The following is a 19037-nucleotide window of genomic DNA, read 5'->3' on the forward strand; positions in this document are numbered from 1 at the left end:
GTTAATTTTATCGCGCGCAAACAGAAACAAAGAGCCACGAATGCCACGCGAATGCCTTCCTTCGATCCGTCGCACCGTCGTCGTATTATCGTCGCCGGCATACCTACCATCGTCCGGATTTTCCCAGAGGGTGGCGATTTTCGCCACGAACGGTAGGTCGGCCCTGCGCGGCCCGCTTTTCAGCAACACGCAGTCCAAGGGCCTCAGCACGTCCCCGCTCTCGTGCCTCATGCTCGCGTAACAGCGCCGTGTCGCGTACTCCTCGTTCTACAATGAGACATTTTCACTTCACGATGAGAAATCTCTCCCCACCCCCGAGGGAGACTCGCGGGGAACGAGTTTCCGTGACTGTTTTGACGGGAAAGAAACAAAAGGACTGAAATGCTTGCGCAAATAAAATGCGTGTGAACCCAATAACACAGTTATTTTTGCATCGGCTGAAATACGATTTTTGTCTTTCGGGGTCGTGAAAGCATCCCTTTCCGAGGAAATACGATATATTTTTGCTGTCATCTCCGAAACCTCATGAAGGATACTCAAAATAAACACTAGCTTCAACGGCATTTTTAACGTTTTACAACGTCGAGATAAAGGAGTAATTTCTAAACTAAGGGGATAACGTGGCCAATATTTCTCGCCGGATTGACCATAATTTGAACTTAATCCACGAATGATCGAATGGCTTGCAACTTAAACCTGCCGAAACCTATTACTTGCTGGCTCCTCCCACAACCTCTCTCCTTCCTGTTCCTTAAATATTTCCCCCAACTCCATTCCCATTGGAACAATCCGTCCCGTCTTGCGTATCCTTGGACTTCACTCTGACTCAACCTTTGAGCATCACGTTGGCACTAAATATCGGGCTTATCCGAGGCGTATCCGAGGTTTCGCAAGCTTTATCATCCTCTCAGTGTCGCGTTCTTTCTATTCCCCGAAAACTGCTCTTGTCCAATTCCTTCATTATCTCCCTCTGTTTGATTAAACAGATGTGATTTACGCACCACGCCTAAATCAGCAGTTACCGCAGCGTTCACAGAACTCCTGCCTTTGTTTCGTACACGGCATTCGCAAAATATCACCATGTTTCTCCGGCAACCTTCTCCTTATCAACGTTCGGAATGGCTGAGGATTTACCAACGCTGCATTCCCCACTTGTCTGATCTACTGCGTTCTCGGCTCGAAAGTCCTCTTCCCGCTTATTTGAACTGTTGCACTACAGTGCTGACTTTCATGCCGAATACTCGTGCAACAAATGCAGAGTTCGGTTTGCTCTTCCGTTGCACTTCGAAATTTCGTTCAGCTTCTTATACGGCGGTTAAATGTTATAACGCGTTGCCTCCTACTGTACGCGCTACATCTTCCTTATCTACGTTTCGGTCTCCAGCTGAAAGCTATATTGCGGCCGGTACAGCTTAATGGTTAATCTAAATGAATGTACTTCCTTGAGTTACATCAGCTTGGTTTATATAGGCAGTTATCTCAGCAGCTTCTTTGCTGTTGCCTCATTTCTTGCTTTCTTTTTATCACCATTCTGTAGTATTTTTTTGTATATTCCGCTTTTCTCTCTTTTCTTTACTTGTAGCGAGCAATAAAGTTATTATTGTTATTAATATTAAAAAAAAAATTTATTTTCCGAGTTTCTCCCTACATTGTTATAGAATATCGGAATGCTATTAAATTTGGTATTTCACGCTTTTCCCGATATCTCTCTTGTGATTTTAGGGAGATACACGGGTATCTGACACAAGCATTCTCGTCCGTTACAGTTTGCAACTTGTAATTGTAGTTTAGCTGAATGTAAACGGAAAAGTTCTCTACCGTTTTGCAAATGACCGCGTAAAATTGTGAATTATCACGATTAAAGAAAATGTCCGTGTACAGGCTTCATTAATTAATAACTCAATATTTTGCGCGGTTACTTGCAAGTGGTAGACTTGTCTCACACTGACCCAAATTGCAAGTATATGATGGATGGGTCGGCTTGCGTCAGACAACCTGTATATTATGAGAAAAACAGGCGACCAAACTGAGGAGCTAACATCTTGACGATAAATACACAAGAAAAGCAAATTTAGCGCCGGTAAAGCGTGTAATTTGGGTAACTTAGTTGGAGAAACGACAACGTGCCAGGCCAAAATTGGAAATCCCTCCGGTATTTTGTTCTCCGCCACAAACACGAACACAATCCATCTTCCGTTCGGGGACGATTTCAGCCGAGACAAAAAAATGCGTTATTGGGATCCCGAGTGTTCTTTTCCCGCGAAATTCCGGGCTTTGATTTCTCGGAATTCACGTGAGCCGACAAATCCTCCTCGTCGGTCTAAACCGAAGACTTCCGGAGATCCTTACCGTTAAATACACCCTGCTCTCGAAAGGCTCGCCCTCCCAGCTCCAGCCGTTGCTCCAGCGCGGCTTCAGGAAGACCCTTTTCGTTAACGCCAGACTCTCGTTCCCGGCCGAAGGGTCCTCCACCTTGCCGCCGGGCGTTTGCTTCTTCACGCTCGGCTTCTTCGCGTTCTTCCGCTTCTTCTTGTTGTTCGCGGCGAGCTTCTTCGGCTCCTCGGCCACGGGCTCGCTCGCTTTCCCCTTCGGCAAGATGGCGTCGCGCTTCTTCGAGGCGTCCCTCGACTTCGCCTCCTGCGTCCTGGACTTCGCCTCCTGCGTCCTGCTCTCTTGGGCTTTGCTCTCGACGATCTTGCCGGCCTTGCCCTTGCCTTTGCTCCTCGCGACCTCCTGCGACGCCACCTTGGACTTCGATCTCGCGTCCGTCTTGCCCTTCACCTGGCCGTTCCTCGTCGTCACCTTCGCCAGCTGCTTCTCCACCTTCGCCGGCTGCTTCTCGACTTTAGCGGGCTGCTTCTCGAGCGTCACCGCTGCTTCCTTCGCCGGCGGCGCCGGCTCCGCTTTCTTCGCGTTCTTCTTCAGCGCGGACGGCGCCTCGTCGAGCTTCCTCTTCTTCTCAGCGCGCTCGCAGTTCTTACTCTTGCGCTCCCTCCTCTGCGTCATCTGCAGGCTCTGCTGTATCACATTGTCGATGGTCTCCATGATCGAGGTGTCGCTGGCGGCCTGCTTCGCGCAGCTGATCGCGCCATTGTTCACGCTCTGCTTGCCGGTCCTCGCCTTCTTCGACGCGCTCTCGGCCGCGCTCGGGCCCTCCGCCTTGCGCTTGCTCTTCTCTTGCTTCAGCACCTCCTTCTTCGGCTGCTTCTTCTTCGGAGCGTTCGTCGTCTCGACCGGCCTGACGACGTCGTCCTCGGCGGTCTTGCTCGGCAACGGCTCGATCGGCACGACGGCCTTCACCGGCGGCTGCTCGTTGTCGACGCGCTGCTCGCTGTCCTGCGACGAACCGACCGACAGAGCTCGCTTGCTCGTCTTCCGCTTCTTCCTGCTGTCCGACAAGCTGTCCAACGAGAGCTTCCGCTTCGTCACCTTCTGGCACCTCGGCTGCTCCTCGGCTTCGGCCACCGGCGGCGCCTCCGCCACCGCTTCCTCCTCCTCCTCCTCCTCATCCTCTTCCTCGCGATCTTCTTCCTCCCGCTTGTCGTCGACCGTCTCCCGCACGGTCGGCTCGTAATCCGGCTTCTTCCAGTTCTCATTCTCGATCACCACCACGTCGAGCTCCTCCTTGACGCTCGGGTCGCCGTCCAGCTTCTCGTCCAGCACGATCCCGGGGTTCTTGTCGAGCTCCAGGACGATCCCGCCCTCCTTCATGCACTGCTCGCACTTCATGATGTCGCACTTGTAGTCCGACTCGCACTTGACGTTGCAGTTGGCGACGCACGGCAGCCCGTCGCCGAGCTCCATGCTGCAGGACTCGCATTTCACGTTGTTGTTCTCCATCTTGAAATTGTGGTACTTGCTGGCGGGACAGCCAGCCGCCACCGACAGTTTCTCAGTCGGCGACAGCGTCTCCACCTTGACCTCGCAGGTGGACGTGCACGCGTGTTTCTGACAAGCGCACTTTCTCATCTTGTCCTCCGTACAATTTTTCTCGTCCTGCGGGGGTGGCAAAAAGGAAATTCGCCGGGTTACGTACACAACTCCAGCACATCGCGTCCGAATGAATGAGCGAGCGAGCGAGCGAGCAAGTGACTGACTGATTGAGTGAACATGAGAGAGAGAGAGAGAGAGAGAGAAGCTCTCGTACGAGCTTCCTCGACTTCGTAATCGTTAAACTCTACTCGAATATTCGGCAGCACGTGTATACGCGAACGCGACGATATCGGGCCGACGAAACTAAGGCAATATGACTTCTCTCTCTCTCTCTCTCTCTTTCTTTGTGCCGGCAACCGGGAAATCTATCCGACAAATTTACAATGCTTATTCAGGCTGACAGGATCGCGCTGTATGCAAGGTGCACCTGGAAACCCATACATGCATGAGAGGAGAGTATTCTCCCTTCGTGTCGAGACGATTTTCCTTCGCGCCAAAATTATCGTTCTCTCGATCGTGCGATTATTAACTCGCGGGAGCTTCGCGGAGGATAACGTGAAATCTCTTCGCGCCATTTCGAGCGTACACATTTCGGGGTACACGCTTGACTCTTTCTCCGCGACACTTCATCGCCGAGACGTCCGAAAGTCGCGGAAATGAATCCGCTCGCGGAGACACGACGTTCGGCGCGAAATTCACCGAGGAAATATCGCACGTATCGAATACGATCTCTGATTATACACTAATCGGCAAAACAGCCTTAACACGCATCGTAACATGCAAGTTACGCAGGATCTTCCGGCCGTGTTTCTCATCGGGATAAATTTTCGACAATTTTATATGCGAAGTGAATAACGAACAATGATTCTTCGCCAGGAATATTTTCCATCAAAAGCAGCTTTTCCGCGAATTTATCAACGAGCTGAGAACTTTCTGCGCGTTATTGAATTATTTATTGGTTACCAGAGGAAGGACGGAAATGACTTGTTCAATCGGTAATATGTATCAGTGAGTAATCGCTGATAGCCTTACGTTAATGTGCAGAAGCGAATGTATGTGGCTGTGAAGTACAAATGACTTATCAAATAGAGATAGAAGAGGCCTAATCGCGGCTATTACAGCGACACACTATTTTTAATTTTATGGCAGGACACAGATGTTTAACGTATGATAAGCACGTGCCGGGTTAACCTCCAGATAAGTGTGCGCAGTGAATCAACCTTCCGTCTCAAAAAAAAAGGGGAAAAAAAGAAAAAAAAACGAGTTCCAAATTTATTTTACATATAATTTTATATATAATTATATATATAATATATATAAAACAATAAATTTAATTTATACATAATAAGAGTATTTTATATATAATACTCTATCCAATTAATCAATTAATTAACCCTGGCAGAAATATATGCAGCGTTCCTAGACCCATCCAATTACTGTCTAGTATTAATGCATTCTCATTAGTAATAAGAATACTGCGCAAGAAATGGACAAGAATGTGATTGAGTTTTATTCAGTGGCAGAAGCAATTTTCCTGGTAAAAAAAAATATGTGCAGTTTGCGTAGACACCTGTCCAGTTGCATATTGCCTTGTCTAATGAATTATCTAACATTAAATTGAGTATTACTTTTCGTTCTTCTGTTTCCTCTCAATAAATAAATTTAGATTTCGCGCGTCTTTCTTGCACAGTAACTGTAGGAAAAGCGGGGTGCATTTTGATTAGGATCCCAAGTAGTTTCACCCCCTCGGTTGCTGGACAGAAGTTAATATAACTATTCAGTGACTGCTAAAGAAATGCATGGAATTTCTAGCAAGGAATATTGCATTCTTTTTGCCACCGTGTTAGCTACGCTGACACTTGCCGGTAGAAACTTAATCATACTGCGTGCTAAAAGGTTATTTCTGCCGGTGAGCGTGCATCGATACATAATCGAAAACGCGAGACTCGTTCGACGTGGTATATGCGCGCGGGTCAGCTGGCGAAAGTCAACACGCGGGGCGGATCAGGAGACGACAGACGTCGACGGACTACATGGCAAAAAGCACACACATACGCACCTTACTACTACTTCTACAGTCCTGGCCCTGAGGGCGGCTGTGAGGCCCACCGACCAGGTTGTGCGACGGCGGGACCGAAGTCGGCTGGTTCTGATTCAGGTTGCGGTGCGATGCGTTGAGTTGGACGCGTTCCGTATCCCAGGCGTTGGCACCGTGAGGGGGCGCAAGCCCGGCTAACCCCCTCGCCGGCGAGGGCGGACCTACCAAAGCACTGGGTGGCAATGACGGACCGGTCCCCGATATCACTGGCGCTCCCTTACCATTACCAATAAGGGCCCCAGTATCCACGTTTTTTGGACACGATTGCATCGGGCATGGACATCCCTGAAAGGCTGGGTCGCGAACGAAAAGTCTCGGTGAATTTGTGACACATACAATCCCGGGGCTCGCGCCTCCAAACCTCGCTCCCTCCCTCCCTCGACCGACGGGAGAGCGTCGTCGGGGATATTTCTTTCTTAATACGGTTATACGTTCTTCGTTCTTCCCTTTCGTTCCTCCCTCTTTCCAGTTTTAGTTCTAACCTCGTATTAACGATTTTTCTCGTAACTACATTTTCTTTCGGACGGAAATTAGTCTCACTGTGCGATGCGAACGTATCGATTCAAATTTTGTTAGATTTTGGCTAAACGTTGTCTTGGAGAGCAATGTAAACGCTATTATTTATCTATCTATTTTTATCTTCCGCGTCTTTTTGTTCTTCAATCGACGTGCCTTTCATCACAGCGCGCTCTGACTAAAAACATCGCGGCATGATTTTCGCGTATTAGTTGCGAGGGAAGTTAAAAAAATCATGAAATATTTTGTGATATATTTCGTGTATATATATGTCACAAACAAAAAATAAACGTGTCACGCTCATCTAAATTTTCCGAGCGTACAGTTTTCTCGCAAACGAGCGGAAAAAATGTCTGTTTTTTTCTCTGGACATGCGTGCACGTTCTTTGTACGGGAAGCGAAGGGATTAATATTGTATTATTTTATCGCGACGCGTTTTTTCTCTCCACGCACGTCCGTTCGGTACATTTCTAAGCCGGCGATTCTCCTGAACAAAGCGAACCGTTATCCCACTCTTATCGCTGTAGATAACATTTTTCAAACTTCCCTAAATGCGACTATAGATCGTCGACAGCGAGTATCTCCATTGAGGGGCGATCGACGGGCAAGATTCGTGTGATGACTGAATTTCCAACAATAAGCTCGATAACAAATTGGAGACAAATGCGGGACGAGAAAAAATTGATAAAAAGAAAAAATAATTGTCGCACTTACACTTACTCCTCGTGATGCGGCGGACGTTACACGTTACTGCGAAATCTCGGACATTCATACTATCTCACAGTATCGTCGTCATCGAGCAAACAGAAGACAATTCTTACTGAACACTGAACACCGTGTGGATGACTCTTCGCAACTGACTGCAGTCGTACAAGTGAAAAGCGAGTCGACCTTTTTCTCCCCTCACTCTCGCCCTTTACTGTATAGATTGCGGAAATGCAAAACCGAAAAACTGCCTGACAAGGATGACTGTCGGTGACTAATGTACGCGTCGTTTCTCTTTTGAATGAATGATCATAAACTATCGGGAAATTTCTAAACTTGGAAGCGTTTTCCTTTCGTACAAAAGATCGATCACGTCATTGCTTAGCTTCACGGGAAACATACTGTTATATCGATAGAATCGACCATCAGTAATTGAAGTAATATTTTTGATTCAACAATAATATCATCGATTGTTTACTAAGTTCGAATCGAAATTGTGACGTTATTTTAACGCTCTTAAGGATACTTTCTATCTACTTAGGTGGCCTATGGATGAATAAAAGCTTGACGACGCTGACACTTAATAACTTCTCCCCCGAATCTTGAATTCTACAGATTTCATTTTAACGCTACCTTGAACAACCTATTTAGACGCTAAAACATCCGGAAACAGAAATGAAAGATTTCACACAGGGCCAAAATATCTTATTCTTCTCAGGGAGAAGAAGAAGAAAAAGAAGATGTGTGCGGCGCTATTGTCCGATTCTATTGATGATAGACGATAGCATTTTTCTCCCGTGGAGAATGCTTCGAAGCTGACCTGAATGAAGGGTCCTACCCTAAAACTTTCGAATTCACGGCTGGACAGGCCCGATCTCTGCTCTCGGTCCTTGGCGTGATTGCCACGTTGGTTGCTCGTATCTTAACTTCATTGGAGTGAATCGTCACGACGACGATGACGATGCCGCGCGTGCGTCGTCGAGTCGGCCGACGCGTGAATCTGACGCTGCGCGTCTCCTTGCGACGACGATAATTGCGTTAACGGAGCGCACGATGATACGATGCGAGGTACCGTTACTGTTAGGTGTCTCTGGAATGCCGGTTTCCCCAATAACAAGAGGCGTCGCCGCAAGCGCGAAGAACGCCACATGGCTCGCACGTTTTCGATAGTTTCTATTTTTGTCGGCGTCAAAGCGCAATTTTCCAACTGTTCCGCCGATCGACGCGGTTAATCGATCGTGTACGATCGCGTCAAACGATCGGAACGAATCGTCGGCCGATAATGGAAAAAAAAAAAAAAAAAAACGACCTGCCGACATTCCGTATTAGGAAATGGGTGGAATTTTGACCGGCTTTTCGGTAAACAATTTCGACTTTCCCACGACGAGAGAAATTCGGGCTTTGGAAATTTCGGAATGAAATCTGCGACATTTTCGTTCATCGTGGTAAATAATAGTCGTTGCAAGAGAACGGAGAAAAAATATTTGGCCACATTTAAGGCTTGAATAGAGATAAAAGCTCTTTTCTTCAGTCGAGCGCTTTGTTCGCTCGGTCACAGGGACGTAATAATTACCTGCTTTTCCTGCACGAGTGACGAGGGTGAGAGAGAGAGAGAGAGAAGGCTGGTTACTCGCTGGAAACGTGTTTACTCGTCTGCGAAAATCAACTCGAGGCAAACCTGATCTATAACTCAATCCTTTCGATAATTAGGACACACGTGCGATTAATTACGCCAGCCGTCGCGGTAAGAAGTTCACCGGCCTTTAATAATGCACGTTGAGGAATTCCGCGATCGGACACACGCATGTCGAGGGACTAAAGGCCGACTCGTAAATGCGAACTACGCATTCATCTATTTTTATCTGCAGGATCGGTGTTCAAGAATAAAGTGAAAATTTGGAAAATAAGATAATTACAAACATTCAGTTCAACGTGACGTACAAAACGCATCGGAGTCTCGTCAAAATCGAGAAGCTTCACGGGGTACGACGCGAGAAAAGGTTTGCGTGACGAACTCAACAATTCGTCAAAACCCTTCTACGGGGAACGAATTCTAAAAGAAGCCCGGAGGGAAGGAGGAAATTGCCGAATTTCCTAATTCGGGAGATCCTCTCGCACGATTTTCTCGGTCGTGAGGGACGAAGGGGGCTGCTGGAACGGAGACGTGAGAATGAAAAAGACAGAGAGAGATACTTACGGTCTACGAAAGGTCTTCCCTGAGAATGCAGATATGCCGGGTTCGGTGGAGGTGGCGGTGGCGGAGGGGGCGGGGGGTATCCCCCGTAATAATGTGGCAACGGATATTCGCCGGGCGGCGGCGGCGGCTGGTAATCAACGACTCCAGGGCCACCCCCGGCGGCCCCGCTGCCGGGCGGTCCGCCTCCCCCACCGGACTCTTGATAGCCATAGTATTGCCTGGAAAGATAGTTTTCCTTACGGAATGCGCACCGTGTATATTGTCTCGATCGACGGTTGCTGGCCGGTCGCGAACGCACGCAGCGACGACGACGGCGTCGCGGAACGGCCGGTGGAGAACACAGCGAACAGACGGCCGCTCCACGAGGTGACGCGAAGCCGCGCCGAGAATAAATTTCCGGGCAACTCGGGCAGAAGTATTGAAAAATCGGCTATGTCCGAGCCGACGCTCGGATTTCTCCGCGGAGCTCGAACTTTCGGGATCGGATTTTCGCACCGGACGTGACGTGATTTTTTTTCGAACGCGGATTCCGGACGCGGGCGAACGCGAAAATTGAAAATCAACGTTCAAGAATTAACAAACGGGTGCTTTCTTCTATTTCAATCGACTCAATTACGCGGGAAAGACCCGGCATCAGTCGAGCCATGTTGTCGGTGCTCGGAAATTTGTTCGTCGATCTGAATTTTTAGAATCGGATTTTCACACCGGACTAAACGCGACACGATTTTTCGAACGCGTATTCCAGACGTGAGCGATACGGAAATCTAAATTCAGTGTCTAAGAATTACTCGAAATTTCTTGGAGCGGAATCTTACTCAAAATAACTGGCGGTATTCTCACTCGAAGCGATAGTGAAATTACTGTCACTCGAAATTGCAAAGGCGAATGTTTCACTCAAGTTTCGAGTGTATTCCGACTCTACACGAGTGATCGTTTCAATCGAGTAAAGTGAATTCATTCCCGTGACAATGCAATACATCAGACTCACTCTTCAGTTTTGAGTGAAAATATGCCCTCCATTATTCAGAGTGGAGAATTCACTCCACATGAATGAAAAATTACTCGAGTGTGATTCGGCTGTCGTTCTACTTTTTTCGTAAGATTTCACTTCAAGAAATTTCGGATAGAATCAACTTAATCATGTTCTAAAATAAAGACCGTGCAAGAGCAACAATTGAAATTAAAACATGGACGGAGGTATTTAATTTTAATTCAAAAAGTAACAACAAACATCCGTTTTCGTTCCAATCGGTGCCACGCGAGAAGGTTCTGCAACTTGTCGCGCCATGTTGTCGGCGCTCGAAATTTTCGGCTGGTCCGATGAACCGACTTTTCAGACCGAAACCTTAACAGTAAACTCAACAACACCGTACATTCTGCGACGCGGACTTCAGACACGGACATTACGAAAGTCCAGGATTGACGTGCAAAAATTAACCAAAAAATAAATAAATAAATAAATAAAAAAAACTGACCTGACTGAAAACTTGATCGTTCAAATTTCGTAATCGGACCTTTCAAATCGGGCTCAACGCGGCGTAGCTGCGCTCTCGATCTCTCTTAGCCTCTTTCGCTCGCGTGGTCACGCAATGTGAGAAAGAGAGAGAAGCGGGTAATAAATAAACGGCGAATAAATCTCTTACCTTCTGTAGGGCGCATATTTGTAGTAATGCGGCGGATGAGGGTGAGGATGCGAATACGTCGGCGGATAACACAGATCCGGATACTGCGGCGGCGTGCCGTAGTACTGCGGGCAATATGCCCTATAAAAGCCTCCACCTGTAACAAACGATCGTTCATTCATTCCGGTCGGCCGTTGAATCCCGTCGAGTTCGACGGGAATACAACGACGCGGCCTCGAAAGCCGCCCGCGAATCAATTCCGGCTGTCCGAATTTCGGCTGACCGAATGTAGCGGCGGTATCGCGTCGCGGAACGGAGTCACAGCGGTGTCGGTTTATGAGAAATATCGCCGGGCTGTGCTCGTCGTCCTCGAGAGCGATGCTCTCCGGGTGATGATTGAATTCATCAATATAACCCGTCGCCGATAACGCGCCTATGATCGTCGCGGAAATTATTCTCCCTTCGTACAATTCAGATTTCGATCTGCGAAGCGAGGGAAGGACGTCGCGTGGATAAAAAAATTCGCCCGTCCATAAAAGGGGGAAATTATTACGAAATTTTGCAACGCTCGACCACACCGGAATGATAACTGAAATTATTATAATGTATCGCGATCTTTGTGATGTGTACAATGAAATACATTACGAAGGATTGCAATACGCATCATAATTTCAGTTGTCAATTACCCTTTCCTTGCGCAGAATTCTGAGATCGCTGGCGGAAACGTTCATCTTTGTAGTTAAGTTCGCGCGCTTGAACTTCGATTATGGAGATCTTCCGGGCGCTGGTTTTCAACGAACTATTACCTTTTCTAACGCGAATCGTTCCAGGGAGTGTAAAATTACCGCCATTTATTTGCACAAGCCATCGGAGCTCTCGACGGGAATTTTCATCCCTGCGAGTGCCCCCGCATCTTTTCCGTTTTTCTTGCGCTAATATCGGCACATTTTGCCCAATTTTATTGTTTTCTGCGTACGTTAATTTTTTCACTGACGCTAAATTTGACAAAAAAAGTGTCTTAATCTTCGCCTTGAAGATCGCTCCAAACTTCAGCCGCGCAAAGAATCAGCCAGATTAACTAAATTTCAGTTGTATTATATGGACAGCCAATTTTGCACGACAGTTCCCTGTAAAAGTTCGGTTTCTAGCTGTGGGAGTTATTTTTCTCCCCATGCCGCGGGCGGCCGTTAACGCGAAGCGAACGGCCCGGTCGATTCTCTTTTTAATTGCGATATAATTATGACAAATCGATGATATCGACGATATCGCACGTCGGTCGGAGCGACGGAATGGTCTCGCATAGAATACAATAACTACTTCCCCGTAATAGAGGACTACGCGTATCCGTCCCTGATAATACCGGCTATCAGTGACGTTTTCTCCGGAGTAATCTTCGCGCGTGAATGTGTCGGCACACACGTACACACACGTGTGTACACACGCTGCTGTGTACGCCGACGATATCGATACAGCGCTCAAAGGTAGCGAGAGAGCGCTATATTATCGAACACGCTGATATCTCCGTCCAATTAACTCGTGAGTGCTCGCGCTATTAGCCATGCGAGCTCGCGTCAATGCACTCCGTGATTTAGAGACGGCTTTTATTACACGTTAATACATATAATATTCGCGCGAGCGCGCATGCGTGCCGTTGTTTGTACACGCTGGAAGAGCGCGGGAAAAACGCGCTCTCACGGCTCAATCTCGCCGGTTCTTAACGCGCGGCACGCGATTTCTCGCGATGAACCCGTCCAGACTCCTTCGGCGAAACATCAACGGAGCTTCCGTTCGGATCAATTCGACTTAAATCTCCGCAGATTCCTCGACGACGAGCCGTTTTCCGCCGAGATTCGCGCGAGAAACCGAGAATAATATCGGTCGCCGGATGTGAAGGGGAATAAAGGACGCGCGCAGGTAAAAGTGTGGAAAGCCGAGGAGAGCCGGAAATAGTCAATTAAGCCGGGAGCTTTTCATATCTTCCCCCCCCTCCCCCGGTTTGCGCCCGACTTATATCAGTATAACTTACAAACTTAATATCCCGCACACGTGCGCGCTCATTAATGCACGGCCGACACGGTTAATCGCGTCGCGCCGAGCGTTTACACGATAAAATCATTAATGCAAACGCGAGATCTGATAGCGCGAGCCCCGGCGAAACGTGCGACGACGTTCGCTGGGACGGCAGATTCGTCCGATAAGACGAAACTAACGAAATTCAAGCGACGTGTAAAGTATGGAGGCTGAAAAACGACGCGAGCGTGTTGAGCAATTCCACCTCGATTCGCGCCGAGAAGAGGCTTCGATGGCGGAAGCTTCGTCACGTTTAACAAATGTATCAAAAAGCATTCCATAATTCCAGCAACCCTTGGCGCAGTATCATTTTCGTATATTTAGCTGTGTAAACATTGAAAATATTTCGCACGAACATATCGTGTGTATTCTTGCCTTTCAATTGAATCAAACGTCTCACGATCGTGTTAAAGGATGAGGGTTGGGGAATAAAAGATGAGAGGAGGAGTATGTGGGATCGGAGATAAGGGATGCAGGATGAGGGATGAGAAGAGCCGTGGAACCGTGAGAAGTGCTATTGAAACTATCAGTGTTTTCCGTCAGTTTCTAAAACGTCGTGTCAGCTTCACAGACACCGTCGAAGCTCTTCTCCAGACGCGAGGATTTAATTCCCGTCAATTGGCGCTCATTTCCTCCTGCGTATCGAGCGAAAGATTCTCCAGAAAATAATCGTCCGGTTAGAGGAAGAAATTTGTCGTTGAGTGAAGAAAATCGCGCGCGCTCTCCTCCCCGGGAGGAAATAACGTACCGGGTGAAGCCCCCCTTTCCACAGTCGCGCTCTTTTAAAGCCCGTTATCGCGTGTCGTCGTTGTAATTGTCAAGCCACATACCCGTGCTACTCGTGCCTCCGGAGGTCGTCGAGGTCGCCACCAAGTCGTCGGAACCCTCGGAATTTTGCGGAGGCGTGGGCGTCGGTTCCGGAGGTGGACCTTTAACGGGCGGTAAGGTAGGCGGGTGCTGTATCAGTGGACCAGCCGGCTGATAATACCCTGCGAACAAAAGAGCAACGTGTGCACTTTCCCAACTGGTCGCGTCCTTCGCTCCTAATTTTCGATATTGCCTTGTAAACCCTCTCGCGCGCGCTCACGTCATTCCTTGTTGGCCGAGGTATTTTCGCACGATAAAATTGAACGAGCTTTAATAATAGGAAAAGTCCGCCGCGCGTAAAAATAGCGATCGCGGTTGCAACTTGCACCGAATTCTCTCGACACGATAGTTATCGGGCTGCTCGACACCGGATAGAGATAATGGAGCTGAAATTTTTATCCCGACAGGATGTAACTTCCACATTTAGACGTACGCGCCGAAGAAGAGGTCGGCGAAAAGTTGGCCAAGTTGCACCGCGCGAAGTGTCCGGGACGGCCGATATTTGTGAGAAACATACGGGAGGAAGCCCGTTCTGGCTGTATTTTAAACGTTCCTCTCAACGCTACATACGCCTTTCCGATCCTCAAGCTGACAACAACGTCGCGAAAAAGGGAACTTGCGATCGGAAGGACGTATCGGCTCTTTTTTCATACGGCAAAGTTGCAGCCTGCGGAGCGCCCGAGACGCCCGATACTTATCGAAGTCGAAACGCAAGAAACCTCGGGGGGCTACATTTTAAACGTTAAACACGCCTTTCCGATTCTCAAGCTGACGGCAACGTGACATACGCGCCACTCGTATGTGCCTCGACGAAACTTGGAATCGGAAAGGGCCGTATTGAGCGCTTTACCGCGCGTATTGCCCACGATCGTTCGGTCGTTCGCGATATAACATCGATATGATTTTTAGGGCTTCAGATAAGAAGCGCAGATTACGAGGCGACTTGGCCCTCGCGCGGTGGAAGAAAAACGGTCGCGACGCTGATAGGAGAGCAGCGGATCGCGCGATTGGATAATGCCGAGGCGTTATACTTGAATAGTTTATAACCGTGGGAGCGCGAATGAGTGCCGTCGGGTCCCGCTAATCCGCCCGTTCGTCCGCGAGCTCGCCGAGCGAGCGCGCGTTTTTCAGAACTCGCGACGTCGCGCCGCCGATTAAGATTGCGCGCGCGCCCACGCACTTTAATGAAAAACGAAGCCGAGCGCGCGCGATTCGCTGCGAGCCGAAGGCCTTCTCTTCTTTTTTTCAAACGGCGAAGAAACGAACGAACGAAACCGGCTTTCTCCGCGCGAGAAGCGCCGACGGGACCGCGCGAGACGCGCTGCATATCGATTATCTGAACGATCGTTCGCCATTTACTTCGCCCAATCACGATTCCACTTTATGTAGGTTAAACGCGCCTCGCGTTCACGCACGCCGCCGAGAACACATACACAGAGAGGGAGAGAGAGAGAGAGAGATGGGCGCAGCATCTCGCGGAGCAATTCTGTGATCTCCGAGCGAGGGACAAAGCGCGAGACGTTTCCTTTTGCCTCGGTGTCCTCGTTAGCACACGTCGTGAATTCGCATCGCGCGATGAATTATTAAAGGTTATTAATCGCGAAAAATGGCCGAGATCGCGATTGCGAGAGAGTCCTCGGCGCGGTCTGAAGCTCCGGAATTCGAGGACGCTGCGGGCGCGCGAGCCGGCGCGCTGCGCTCGCGCGACAACTTATCGATAATTAATTACGGGTAATTACGCGATAAAGACAATAGTGGTGCGCATTATTGTCTTTATCGTGCATTAATTGGGAGCAATAGTAACGATAAACGGATGCGGAGAGCGATGGTAATTAAGCGTGTCCGAGAGAGAGAGAGAGAGAGAGAGAGATGCTGATAAATTTGCCGAACGAGACGGACCCGCAGGACCTTTTATGCAGCAAATCCATCCATGGCTCCCGAGTTGAAATTTTGGTTCTATATTAACTTGATAAATTGGCGTTTAATTTGGAGGACACCCGTACAAGCAACATCGTCCATTCTTGATAAATGGCTGACTAATGCCATTTTCTCCGTGTTAAATCGTTCTTAAAGAGGACCTCGGGATTATATTCAATGTTCGATTATCTTCAAATATATGTAACAAGCACATAAGGGATGGGTGAGGCAGCAAATTTGATATCTTCACACACTCTTTATTATTCATTTCCTTTTCATTAGCGCCGGCAATGTTTGTATGCACGAAGTACACTCGTATTATTTATCGGCGTCTCGGCACTACCACGCCGCTCGATGCATCTAGAAACGTATCGTTGCTGCTCACGTCCCGGCGTCCTACATCCTCCGTCCCGGCTTTCCGATCCAGCATCCTGTTCCTGACCGTCACGACATTCCGGATACCAGCTCGTGGCGCTGACACCCGAGCAGATACGATTCGATCGGGGAAACGCGTGTTAATTAACGCGACGCCGACGGGGGTCCGATCGAACGCTCGGAGAGAAGCGCGACGAAACGCTTCGGGGGGAAAAGTGCGATTGTAACGATCGATCGCGGGAAAAAGTGCGCGCGGGAGTGCGAAAATAATCCGCGGGTAGGGGTGTATTTATCCTCCCCCACCTTTCTAACCGTCGACGCTCGGCAATGAACGGCGAGCGATCGCACTCAAAACATTCCGGAACCTTCGGGCGATCGAAGTTTTGCACGTCGCGCGCGCGCGCTTTACCGAGCTTTTATTATGTGTGCGTTCCGTATATTCACTGCCGGTACTGAGAATCTATAGTTCATAGTTATGTGTATACTATAGGTTTGCGGTACTGGCAATGAATATCGGAACGCGCGCTACGTTTCGGCCGGCGGCACGGATCGGTATACGATAAAAAAATGTTGAGTTACCAACTCGGTCCACCCGAAGAGCTTTTGTGTTGCTTTAACAATGCGAATGTGTGTGAAAAGTAGCGATAAGTGCCAACAAGGTGAATATGTTAATTTAACAACATTTTGTGAAATTCTTTATCGTGTACGTTTCCCGCTCTTCTCGGGGGTGATGAAAATATTTCGCCGACTGTTTTGAAATCATTAATTAGACACTCATCGACGTCTCGTTATTTAATATGCACATTCTTGAACGAATCTACGCGAGTGTCAGTTAACGCCATTTTCACGACGGAGCAGCCAGGATGCTAAATCGAGAAGCCAGGACACGGAGGATGCAGGACGCCGAGATGTGGCCAGCGAAACATCATGCATTTTTAAGATGTGTCAAATAATTTATCATGCGGGAGGTTTCCGTTTTTAGCGGACGTTTGAGGAACCGTGGACAAAGAGATATCCGAGTCGAAATTTAGGGAGACATTCATATAGTCGGTTGTTATTTAATAAATAATTTTAGCTTTATTAATCTCCAATTATTTGTCAGTCTGTAGTTATATTGTTTCTCACAACAAGAAACGCGTTGATCCAAACAGCCGAATTACGGCCCACGAGTACGAACTTGTAATTAATTATGCTCTCGATCAAAGGTCGCAAATACAACTACGAGTATCGACCTTAAAATCCAATGTAAGTATCGCAAGTGCTGATTTTTACGTCTAATAATGCTCGTTAGGCCGCGAAGTGCGATCTTTATTCTTCTTATCGCACAGAATCGAAAGTTAAATATCTGTTCAAAATGATACACAGCGTTATTGGACACTTAATGGTTATCTTTGCCTTTGTTCTCTTATCAGTTCTTTTTAGAGCTGCCAATTCTACCGAGACTTTCAACGATAATAAAAGAAAAAGGGAGAATAGAGATGATTGTAATAATAAAAACGTGCTCCTTCTTTTACCTATTTTTACCCTTGATCTTCATTCAATCTTCATTAGATTATTTAATAATTGCTTATCTCACGCATACTCCATCTGAGTAAGTAAATCTGAAAGTTACACACTGGAATTGAATAAATTAACCGATACATAACCAATATAATAAATTATCCATCGCTGGTTGAATGGCCGGTTGGATGATAGGTAGAAGGTGGTAGATAATATTTTCGAATGAGCGCTTCTCCGAACTTCTTCGAGATGAAGAAAACGGTAGTGAAAGGAACCATTCGCGGCATCAAGGTAGGGCAAACAGTACTTTGTGCCCTTCGAGATTCTACGTTGGTCTCTCAAGTTCGACGGGACTTGCAGGGCGGACGAGGAACGAAAATGTCGCGCGATACCTAATTGTGGTGATCGCGCGATGAATTTTGCCCGACGCGCGTCGAGTATCGCGGCGCCTTAATTTATTCGTCACGGCGCATCACGGCGCATTCGGCGCACGATTGCGTTCGGAAAAACGCAATTATTCCGCCGACACGTGTAAACAAGCTGCGAATCGAATATCCGGAGCGTCGAAAGGCCAAAGTTGAAGAGAGACGAGCGTCTCTCTCCGTCTCGCTCAGGCCTGCTCTCTCCCTCTGTGAATGACGTCACGCGACAATCGATACACTGCTGCCTGCGCCGCACCGATACGCCAGTGCCGAACCTGCCGTCGAATTCATTAAGCATTTAATACGATGATTCCGCGACGATCTCACCTTGCGGATTCTCGCGACCCGCCGGGAAAATGAAAGAGACCGCCTTTCGCGAACGGTTCGCGCGAACCAACTTCTATCGAAGCGAATAAACTCTCGTAAGAAACAACCCCCCCCCCCCCCGTCGGATTCGATTTTCTTTTCGCTAATTGTGAATTACGGCGCAATGAGCCGCGACTAATTGCGTACGTAGGCTGCATGTGCCGCGGAAAAGTCGCGGCAAAGGTGCTCGCTCGAGGTGCGCCGCGTCGTTGGCGAATTTCTCCGCGTTGAGACTGCACCGTTGAGAATTTGACGTATAAAACACCCGGCGAGTTTCGTGAAGCGAGAGAAAAAACATGGGGAAAGAGGGGGAGACATTACCGCGGCACGTATTGAAATGCGGGGGGAAACCGGGTTCTCGATTTTGCACTGGCAATTAGAGATCGCGGAGCGCGCGAATTTTCCAAACGACGGCTCCCGCGAATGAAGCTTTTTAATAAACGCGAATT

General features: G+C 48.3%; 1 protein-coding gene across 4 annotated transcripts in view; it reads right to left on the bottom strand.

Annotated features, from left to right (window-relative positions):
- LOC106748416 overlaps positions 1–19037 on the bottom strand; it is a 138063-nt gene that overhangs the window by 4391 nt on the left and 114635 nt on the right. For all 4 annotated transcript variants that reach the window (XM_014626894.1, XM_014626893.1, XM_014626896.1 and 1 more), the window contains 6 exons: positions 13972–14130; positions 11093–11228; positions 9450–9667; positions 5993–6324; positions 2350–3996; positions 108–267 (listed from right to left, as the gene is read on the bottom strand). In XM_014626894.1, the coding sequence (XP_014482380.1) occupies positions 108–267; positions 2350–3996; positions 5993–6324; positions 9450–9667; positions 11093–11228; positions 13972–14130 (2652 nt within the window). The remainder of the gene's footprint in view (positions 1–107; positions 268–2349; positions 3997–5992; positions 6325–9449; positions 9668–11092; positions 11229–13971; positions 14131–19037) is intronic.

The sequence above is a fragment of the Dinoponera quadriceps genome, unplaced genomic scaffold (genome assembly GCF_001313825.1).
Source record: "Dinoponera quadriceps isolate SergipeBrazil2010 unplaced genomic scaffold, ASM131382v1 scaffold2183, whole genome shotgun sequence".
Classification (NCBI taxonomy): Eukaryota; Metazoa; Arthropoda; class Insecta; order Hymenoptera; family Formicidae; genus Dinoponera; species Dinoponera quadriceps.